This window comes from Natator depressus, chromosome 19 (genome assembly GCF_965152275.1).
Source record: "Natator depressus isolate rNatDep1 chromosome 19, rNatDep2.hap1, whole genome shotgun sequence".
In the NCBI taxonomy this organism is placed as follows: domain Eukaryota; kingdom Metazoa; phylum Chordata; order Testudines; family Cheloniidae; genus Natator; species Natator depressus.
This window is the reverse complement of record NC_134252.1, coordinates 10,270,833-10,281,119: the sequence shown is the minus strand read 5'-3', so window position 1 is coordinate 10,281,119 and position 10,287 is coordinate 10,270,833. Positions and strand designations below refer to the sequence as shown.

At 49.9% G+C, this 10,287-nt stretch overlaps 1 protein-coding gene across 1 annotated transcript; it reads left to right on the top strand.

The window, feature by feature from the left end:
• Nucleotides 1-809: 809 nt before the first annotated feature.
• KDF1 (keratinocyte differentiation factor 1) lies at nucleotides 810-9,459 on the top strand. Its single transcript, XM_074934308.1, has 4 exons — nucleotides 810-861; nucleotides 5,216-6,333; nucleotides 7,642-7,716; nucleotides 8,324-9,459. Exons 2-4 carry the CDS (start codon nucleotides 5,235-5,237, stop codon nucleotides 8,404-8,406), a joined length of 1,257 nt encoding a protein of 418 aa, XP_074790409.1. The 5' UTR covers nucleotides 810-861; nucleotides 5,216-5,234; the 3' UTR covers nucleotides 8,407-9,459.
• Nucleotides 9,460-10,287: the final 828 nt, after the last annotated feature.

The window sequence follows — 10,287 nt, the reverse complement described above, 5'->3', positions numbered from 1 at the left end:
AAGCCTGGTACTTGGGGGAGCAGTAGGGCTCAGGGGAAGAGCTCCGGAACCGGGGGTCAGTCGGTGAAGGGATCTCGGGGTGGGGGGTAATTCCTGGAGGAGAGTCAGTAGCTGCAGAAATTGGGGGGAAGGGTGAGAGGAGGGTTTGGTGGACACTCCATGGAGGGGGGCAGGAGCAATGATTGGGAGGAGTCAGTCCCGGTTAGGGGTCCTGGGGGGGTGTCAGTGTCTGGGGGGGGGTCAGTCCTGTTTGGGGCTCTGGGGGTGTCAGTGTCTGGGAGGAATTGGGGGCATCAGTCCCGGTTGGGATCCTAGGGGGTGTCAGTGTCCGGGTGGAGTTGGGGGGTGTGTCAGTCCCATTTGAGGGTCCCGAGGGGTGTCAGTGTCTAGGGGGGATCAGTCCCTGTTAAGGATCCCAGGGGGTGTCAGTGTCGGGGGGGGGTATCAGTCCCAGTTGGGGTTCCCGGGGGTGTCAGTGTCTGGGGGAGTCAGTCCCGGTTAGGGGTCCCAGCGGGTGTCAGTGTCTGGGGGGTCACTCCCGTTTGGGGGTCCCGGTGGGGGTCAGTGTCTGGGGGGGTCAGTCCCAGAGCGGGAGGAAATCAGTGGCTGGGGATCCCGGGGTCCGTGGCTGGGAGGATCCGGCCCGGAGAAGCGGGAGGTCCCCGGCGGGGCGAGGGCGAGAGGCTGGGTGCAGGGCCCAGGAGCTCAGTCCCTGGGCCCTCGTCTGGGGAGGGGGAGGGGGGAGGAGCTTCGCCTCTCCGAGAAGCGTGTCCCGAGCGGCAGCCCGTAGCGGCGGGTCACATGGTCTCACCTGGCTCAGGTGAGGGAGGGGCCGGACGCCGTTCACCTGGCTCGGCACAGGTAACTCCAGGGCCGGGCCTGGCCAGCGACCCCCCCCCCCCGGCGGGAGGGGGCCCGCTTGGGGAGCCCCCCCCCGCGTCCGGGGGGAGCAGGCCCCGCCCTGCCCAGGTCGCTCCCCCCCCGACACACTGCGGGGGGCCGGGCCCCGCCCCTGCCCGGCTCGGGGCGCCCCAGACCCACCTCAGAGACCCCGCCGGCGGGGGCCGCCCTGGGGGAGCCGTTCAGACCCCGCGCGGGGGGGGCGGGGGCCCTTGGAGCCGGGGCGGGGTTCTCCCGCCTCTGCTCGGGGGCTAGGGATTTGTGTGCCGCGGGCAGCGGTTGGGTGTCGTTTGCGGGCCCCCGACGGAGGTGCGGGCCCCTGTGGAGATCGTAGGCATCGTGCGCAGCCCCCCAGGGGTCAGCGGACCAGAGGGTGTAACCCACCGGTCTCGTGAGCTCCAAAGCCGCGGATTCCTCGCTGCCTTGAGGCAGGGGGACCTCTCCTTCCCCCTCCCCACGGAATCGGTCTCCGCTCCTTGTGACAGCCCTTCTCCAACACACCCCCCCACCAGGCCTGTTCGATGATGTGTGACATTCACCCAAGCACTCTGTGTCCCCCTCCCTGCCTCCCCCAGCCTGCTCGCTCTGGAGGCGGGAGGGACACGCATGTTGTGCTCCCTTTGTGTTGCTGGGCTTGGGAGGGTCCTGAGCTCCATGTGGGATGACAGATCTGGTGTGTGTGTTCAAGAAATGTGATCAGCTTTCTAGGGAGCGTGTGATTGACTGGAACCACAAACGCCAGTGCAGCCGTTGCCACTTCCTGTCCTGTCCTCTGAAAGAGCTGCTGTGGACCCAATGCCTACAGTGCCATCGCTACACTAGATGCACATCTGTTACTCTTTCTTTGGAAAATATTTTTAGTTAAGTTTTTAAAAAGTAGCAGTGTGCTGTGTTGTTGGGAACGCCCAAGGTGTTTGTGTCAGAGGTAGATGTACCTCCGTTTATGTGAAAATAACTTTGTCTCTAGTCGCAAAAAGACAAGGAGGACTTGTGGCACATTAGAGACTAACCAATTTATTTGAGCATAAGCTTTCATGAGCTACAGTTCACTGCATCCGATGAAGTGAGCTGTAGCTCACGAAAGCTTATGCTCAAATAAATTGGTTCGTCTCTCAGGTGCCACAAGTACTCCTTTTCTTTTTGTGACTACAGACTAACACGGCTGCTACTCTGAAATTTGTCTGTAGTGAATCTTCAGGAGAATGAACAGTTTATTATGATTTGTACAACAGTGGTGTCTAGGATCGCCAACTGAGATTGGCAACTCCATTGTGCTAATGTACAAACGTATAGTGAGAGACGAGCTTTTGATCTAAATAGAGAAGACAGATGTGAGGTGAGAGGGGAAACTGAGGCACAGCAGCAAAGTGACTTGCACCAGATTGCCCAGCAAATAAGTGGTAGAGCTGGGAATAGAACCTGGATGTCCTGAGGCCCAATCTACTGTCAGCAAAACCACTGTAAGGCAGGTTTGAACCATGGCAGCAGTGTAGTTTTTGAAGAAACTGTAAAAGCTATTGAGGGTTGTGTGTGTTTGGATGCAGGTCACATTAGAAATCAAGAAAGGATTAAATTTGAAATACAGCAGTTTGGATGTTTTGAAAGGCCCCCTTCTATCCAGTGTTTCCAAATCCTCCAGTACTAGATAGGGATGAGTCAAAGCTGTGGCCAGCCTGGTTATTGGCTTACTGGTTTCGATAATTCAGCTAAAATAACAAGGAGTCCGGTGACACCTTAAAGACTAACCGATTTATTTGGGCATAAGCTTTCGTGGGTAAAAAACCACTTCTTCATGCAGATGCATCCAACTGAGGAAGTGGTTTTTTACCCATGAAAGCTTATGCCCAAATAGTCTTTAAGGTGCCACCAGACTCCTTGTTGTTTTTGTGGATACAGACTAACACTGCGACCCCTTAATACTTGATAATTCAGCTTGTTCTTATAACTGATCTTGAAGGAGATTTCCTCTCCCTCTCAACAAGGAAGATCTTAAACCCTGGATAATTAGAAGTTCCAACTACTCACAAATACCATTCTTCTGAAATGGATGCTTAACCTCTTTAGAAAGATCTTGTTGGTTCAAATAAGATTGATGCTTGAGGAGGAAGAAGGCTACCAACTTCATTGTCAGTGTCAATTTGGCAAGTGGGTTTTAACCCAAATATTTATTTGCCATTGTTATGCAGCTGGTTACAATTTAGCATCTGGGCCTACAGTCAAAGGGAACACGTCTTTGGAATCCTGGTAGTTGGGCTTTGACTGTAGTTTGATATCTGTGTTGGTTGAGAAGTCTTTATAGTCTTAAACTTGTGATCTTGTGGTGAATACAGTGTGCAGCTGTGATCTAATGGATTGAGCACAGGGTGTGAGCAGGAGATAGGTTCTATCCCTGACACTGTATTTTGCACAACCTTAGATAAGTCATTTAACTGCTGTGCCTCAGATATTTTTTCTTCTACAGTGGTAATAATACCCACTTTATAAGACACTTTGAAACCTCAGGATACTAAGCGCTATATAAATGACCATTACTTTATGGGCTTTGGAGATATGTCATTCTTTTAACATGACCTCTGTATTATGACTAATCTGTCTTCCTGCTGACCGGTAATGGCTCTCCACTTGGAGAATTTGATCAGCTCAGATGGGTTTTTTGGTGCATGAAAACTTGATGACATTGAGCAAAAGCTGATGGCCTGACTCAGCAGTGCCAAGCACCCACAGCTCCCAGTGAAGGCAATGCGAGCTGGGGGTGCTTATCCTCTTTTTCAGAAGGTGCTATCTGAGTTTTTATATTTAAAATGTCTAGGAGTCAGGGAAGGGGAACTCTCAGGGTGTGTGTTAATCTTATAAAATACATAGGTGAGACCAGATGGCCTGAAGAAGAGCTCTGTGTCGCTCAAAAGCGCGTCTCTTTCACCAACAGAAGGTGGTCCAGTAAAAGATACTGCCTCACTCACCTTGTCTCTTTTATATCCTGGGACCAACCCAACTACAACACTGCAAGATACATAAGTATCAGCCAAGGCTAATGAAGCCAAAATGTCCATGGAAAACAGCGGCACGGAGGCTAGGGAAGCTTGTCCCCAATGTATAAATATCTGCCAAGCACTCCCAGTCCCCATGTCAGTTACTTTGGCAGGGCTACTTTTAAAAAGTGGCAGTGGTCGCCCTAGCTAGGGTAGGAGTAGGGAGGTTATATTACCTTTGTATTTGACACTGATGTGACCACTGTTGGAATACTGTGTCCAGTTCTGGTGTCTACATTATAAGAAGGATGTTGATACATAATACAGAGGGTTCTGAAGAGATCTGCAAAAATGATTAAAGGATTGAAAAGCATGCCTTATAGCGATAGACTCATGGAGCTCAATCTGTTTAGCTTAACAAAGAGAAGGCTAAGGGGTGACTTGATCCCAATACCTATAAGTACCTATATACGGAGCAAATATTTGATATTAGAATCATAGAAATGTAGGGCTGGAAGGGACCTTGAGGGGCCATCAAGTCCATCCCCCTGCACTGAGGAAGGACCAAGTAAACCTAGTCCATCCCTGACTGGTGTTTGTCCAACTCATTTTTAAAAGCTTCCAAAGATGAGGGGAGGGATAGCTCAGTGGCTCAAGCATTGGCCTGCTAAACCCAGGGACCACCCGCCTTCTGAACAACTTCAGAGTCTGAATCTCCTTCCATGTATGCTGGGGAAGCATCTTCTGAAGGTTATAGTGACTCTGATGCCGCTAAAAGTAGCATTTTAAAAAATAAGTGGCTTTTCTGACTTTCTGCTTCCTTTTGGAAGGCACTTAAAACTCAATGTTTAAAGCACTAGTAAAAGTACTGCAGGGAACATTGCCCTGGTCAGGGGTTGGGCAGTGGTTCTCAAACTTCATTGCACCATGACCCCGTTCTGACAACAAAAATTACTACATGACCCCAGGAGAGGGGACCGAAGCCTGAGCCTGCCTGAGTCTCACTGCCTAGGGTGGTGGGGTCAAAGCCCGAGGGCTTCAGCCCTTGGTGGGGGGCCTGTAACCTGAGCCCTGTCTCCACGGGCCGAAGCTTGAGCCCTGCCGCCCAGGGCTTGAAGCCCTCAGGCTTCAGCTTTAGCCCCAGACCCCAGGAAGTCTAACGCCAGCCCTGGTGACCCCATTAAAACAGGTTGCAACCCACTATGGGGTCCACACCCACAGTTTGAGAACCACTGGGCTAAATGATCCAGGTGTCGTCCTTCTCTGATGATTCTTAGACGCTGGCTGGAGACAAAGTTACTGTGACAATGGCTCTAAATTTGACATGAGACCTTCTTGTTCTTCAGGTGCCTGAGGTGGTGAGCCATGCTGGGCAGGAGAACAAGACATCCCCAAGAAATAATCAGCAAGCACCGGATGAACCTATCCCACCAGGATGCTGTGCCCCAAAGGATCAACCCATCCAAAGAGTGTGACATCAGCCTGGAGGTGTTTAGCAAATCCACACCTGAACTCAAACAGAGCCGCAAGCTGGCACAGCAAGCACGGGACAGGAGAGCCCGCAAAGCTGACCTCAAAGACTCCAACGGGAGGGAGGCAGAAACAATTACCTTTATTTCTGGCACAGCAGAGGCTCCCCAGACCCAGAGCTTGTGCTGTCTTTCTTTGTCTCAGGCCTGGAACGCCTCCAAGGCTGTTCTCTGCTGTATAGTGGCCTGTGGGGGCTGCTTTAAGAATTGCAGCATTCACATCCCCTGCATGGGTCACACGGAGACTTCAACTGATGATGGAAGAAACAGAGAGCAAAATGGACGTGTGCCTAGCAACAGCCCTGCCAACATCTCCCCTGTTGAAAAGAATGGGAACCAGATCAAAAAGAACACCATGGGGAGCAGCTTCAGCTACCCAGATGTGAAACTGAAGGGGATCCCTGTCTATCCGAACCGGAGCCCTGGTAACCATACAGATGCAGATTCGTGCTACAAAGAGCCCCTGCCAGAGAAGACCTTCAGAAACAGCATAGAAAAGCCACCACTCCCCAGCAGCCACCGGAGCTCGGAGGAGTATTACTCCTTCCATGAGTCTGATCTGGATCTCAGTGAGTTGAGCAGCTCTATGTCCAGCAAAGAGATTGATGTCTTGATCTTCAAGAAACTGACAGAGCTCTTCAGCGTCCACCAGATTGATGAGCTGGCCAAGTGCACATCAGACACAGTCTTCCTGGAGAAGACCAACAAGATCTCAGACCTGATTAATAGCATCACTCAGGACTACAACCTGGATGAGCAGGATGCTGAGTGCAGGCTAGTCCGAGGCATTATACGCATCAGCACCCGGAAGAGCAGGGTCCGGCCCCCCATTTCCATTCCTGCCACCAAGAGCCACGAGGAGAAGATGAGCAGAGGAAACCCACCGGACAGCGGCAATGAAACCATGCTGGAGTCCCTAATCCCCAGCCAAGACGGTATGTGCAAGTCCCTTGTCCACACTAGCTTTGCAGCTCAGCTCCCTGTGTTTGAGAGCTGGGTTCACCTTGGGATATGGAAACCCTGGTCTTGTGAGAGCTCCTACTTTGGATTTTGCAGGGAAAGGAGTTGGAAACTGAACTGTAGCATCAAGGTTATTTTCCTGAGTTAGGGGGATCCCTATTCCCCTTCTAAATCCTGAAGATAGCCACTTAATACTGTCCAAGTCCCTGAGAACCCACTTTGCAGCTAGTATCCTTCTCAATAACTCACCATACTTTACTCTGCCAGAGGGGTTTGTGCTCAGTGATATAAGGGGCTGGCCATGCTGGTTCTGTGCTAGTCCTGGCTCTCCTCCCTAACCCCATCTTAGGAAGCAAGGCCATGAGTCAAACTCAGGTCACTGGGATGATCAGATCTGGCACATGCCAGAGCACTTCCACTAAGGCTAGTAAGCTGGCCTTCTTAATTAAGCTTGGCCAATGTTGTTCTTGGATAATGTTCACCTCCTGATGCTTTCTTCCCCATGTCTCATTCTCAAGCCAAAGGAATCTCAGTTTCTCTGCCCGTAGCATGAAGGAACTTTCCCAATCTAGTAACAAATCTGAAACAATTGTTTATCAACAGTCTTGGAAAACTGGCTGGGTGTGTGTGGTGGGGTTTCACCATGTTAATTTTCTAGTCTCTTTCATTCCATTTCCGGAAAGCCTTTCCTTCCCCCACTCTCACCCTTAACTTAGAGTCCAGTAACGTAACCGTATACACTTCCAGACTTCTGAACTGCACATTGAGGCCGGTCACTAGCTTGTCCCCTATCGTTCTTCTCTTAGGTGTTAGTTACCTGCAAGTATCTCAAGTGCTGCCTAACCCTAAAAGAAAAGGGGGAGCTGCTGACAGAGTGGGAGGGCCTCTTTCTTTGGAATGTGCACCCCCTGTCCGAGTACCTGAAACTGCTCACCTCCGGGACATACCACAAGGCGCGCTGTCTTAGGGCTCTTGAAGAAGCAAATATTGTTGGATGTGATGGGGAAGAAGTAAGACTACTCTATTTTTGGGCTCACTGATTACTTAGTTATAGGGTTGCTGTTCCTTTATTGTATTTCAATAGTTGTCAGAGACACAAGAATGTTTCTTAAAACTAAAGAATAAAGAAGTAGTGAGCTTAGTCCTAATACTCAGCTGGATACATGCAAATGATAGTGGCTGTTGGGAAAGAACTTTATATGTTGCTGGCAGGTTTGTCTGCTCATGGCACCATATACACCTTCAGTCTCTCCCCTCTCAGCACTTCTGAATTCTCTTTCCAGATTTGGCTGTGCAGATATCAGAGGAAACCACAGCAGATGTGATAGCCAGGAACATGAGGCGGTTCAGCGCTGCAGGTAACACCTCTGTCTCTGTCATAGTGAGAAAGCAAAGGTTACAGCTCTTCCAGCTTCCATCTGTGACTCTGGGATGCGGCACTTGTTGAATAGAGGCCATTTCCTTCATTGGGAGGACCCAGGCTAGTACGTATGTACGTACACGCATACTCTTTTCTCCTGGGGCCTGAGACCAAGCCTGAGGGTTTTCAGTCCCCAAACCTCTTGACAAAGTTTGAAGGGAAGTGAAAGCATAGTTAGGATGGGATTTTGACTTCAGCCTGAGGGTAACTTACAGTGAAGTGAAGCAGCAGGGGCGAATTATTTACCAGCAGGTGCCTTGGGCTCTGTTCCTCTCCCATATTGCTTTTAATGTTTTGCATCAGAGAGCGGCCGTAGGCTGAGCTGCTAGTTCCCCTGTGTGTGTGAAGTGACAGGATCTCTTCTGAAAGTTGCCTCTGATACTCTGGGCTGTTCCCTGCCTGAGGGCGTCAGCTGCTTTCTCTTCCCTCGCCATCCGTAAGCCCCTTCATGGCAGCTGTATCTGTCTAGCTCCTGAGGATTTTGCTGCTGCAGTCTGTGCCATTTTATTTGAACTTATCCCCCCCCCCCCTTTTTTTTTCCCAAGGGTCTCCAATGAGCAGAGCTTCCTCCTACCAGGACACAGAGACTGATTCGTCTGGAGCACCGCTGCTTCAGGTTTACTGTTAGAATAATGGACCAAGGCAGGACTCTGTGGCGGGAGAGGTCGCTGGGCCTTACAGCAAACAGAGTTCCTCATCTCTTTTCATATAGAACATGCTATGCCACTTTATTTTCTTCAGTTCTCTTTTTCCCTTGTTAAAGTTCAACTTGCCCCTCAATCTGTGGGGTGCATTGGATTATTTTTCTGTGTGTGGGGGATCATAACAGAACCTTAAGGAAATGGACCATGAATCTAGTGAACTTATTCAGACAGTGGGACGTGAGTTCTGGGAACAGAAGATGGACAAGGGGATACTGACAAAGGGAATATGTTCTGCCTTTGTGGGAACTTGGGGTACTACCTCCACTCTTGGAGTGCAGTTTTAGTACCCAACCAGCCATCCAGCTGTTGCCCAGCTCCAAGAGTCAGCTGTACAGTTTTTGCCCTTTTGGTACTGTAGATGTTAATGTATGTTGTGTAGCTTTGTTGATGATAGGAATGTCTTTACATTTGTAGCAATTCTGTTGAGGTGAACTCCAAGGCTGTAAGAACACCCGTTTAAGATCCCAGATGTCTACTTACCGTTGCTGGCCTTGATTGTCCCAGAGGCTGAGTCCTCTAGGCACAGTAGCCAGACAAGCTTTCTTGACAAAGTGCCTTACACCTGTCCTGGAGGGACCACCTCAGAAAAGAGAGGGTAGTTCAGCCTTCAGGGTTCGTTTAATCCTTGGCCTCTTTGTAGTGGGTGCCAACAAAGCAACCAACCCAATTAATGCTAACTGCAACGTGGACAACTTGTTGACGAGACTAACTGGACTGCGACCCAACTCTTGTCTCTCAGGTTATCATGCAACCATTGAATAACAACTTTAAATCACTGCCAGTCTGAGAACTACTGACATGAGGTATTAAATAGACAAAGGTGTTGATTTATAACTCATTTGCCAATCGGCTTTTCCCTCACTCACCTGCCAAGGCTTACATAGCCCTTGGTGATCATGTGAACTGCTGGAGAAAGCCCTGACCTTGGGTCTTAGCAGGTAAGTGAAAGACCAGACTTTTTTTAAAATTACAAACCAGTCCTCCCTGTAACTCTACCTGTGTGTCTGGGATCTTAAATGCTCCGTAGAAATGCTCCCTGGAAAACTTTGCTGTTGCCTTTAAAGGGAGGGAGAAGGGCTTTGTGGGGGAACTCTCCATGAAGTATATGTAGGGAACTGATTATTGCTGTGTAAATGTGACTCACCCCCCTTCGCACAGGGGAGTTCAGTGTGCTCAGCCTCTTTCCTAGGAGCTGTGGCCACCCTAAAGGCAGCAAACTGGGTGACCTTGAGGGCTGCAGCTTTGCAGAAGCCTGAGGGCTGCACCTCATTGGCATCTCCACTGGCTCGTTTATCAGAAAGTAAACACACCCAGCCGTGAGATTTGTTTATACACCTCGGTGCCTTAGCAGGGAAGTAGGAAATGCTCGTTGGTGGAATTAACCAGCAGTGAAACCGGTGTCCAGTGTTGCTAGAGACAGACAGTGGCAAAGGTGGGCTCTTGCCCTGGTGTATGCCGCACTTCTGTGCTTAAGCAAAGGAAAGGTGTCTTGAGCTTGTAGGTTGGGACTCTAGAGCCTGTGTTTGCCTCCTGTGCTTTTCAAAGATTTGGAGCTTTTGGTTCCTCACTTCACTAATTAGGGCTTATATAGCTGCCAGTTGTGGACAGAACCCCTTTGAAACATACCATTCACCTGAGCCACATTTAAGTCCCACTCAGACCTACTTGCTGTTCTTGTAAATTACTTGCTTTTAAAAAATACAGATTCAATCATATCACTTGAAACATCAGAAACACTAGCTCATGAATCAGTGTTGACTCGGCAATGATATTTAGGCTAAATAACTGATCCCACATCACTTCGA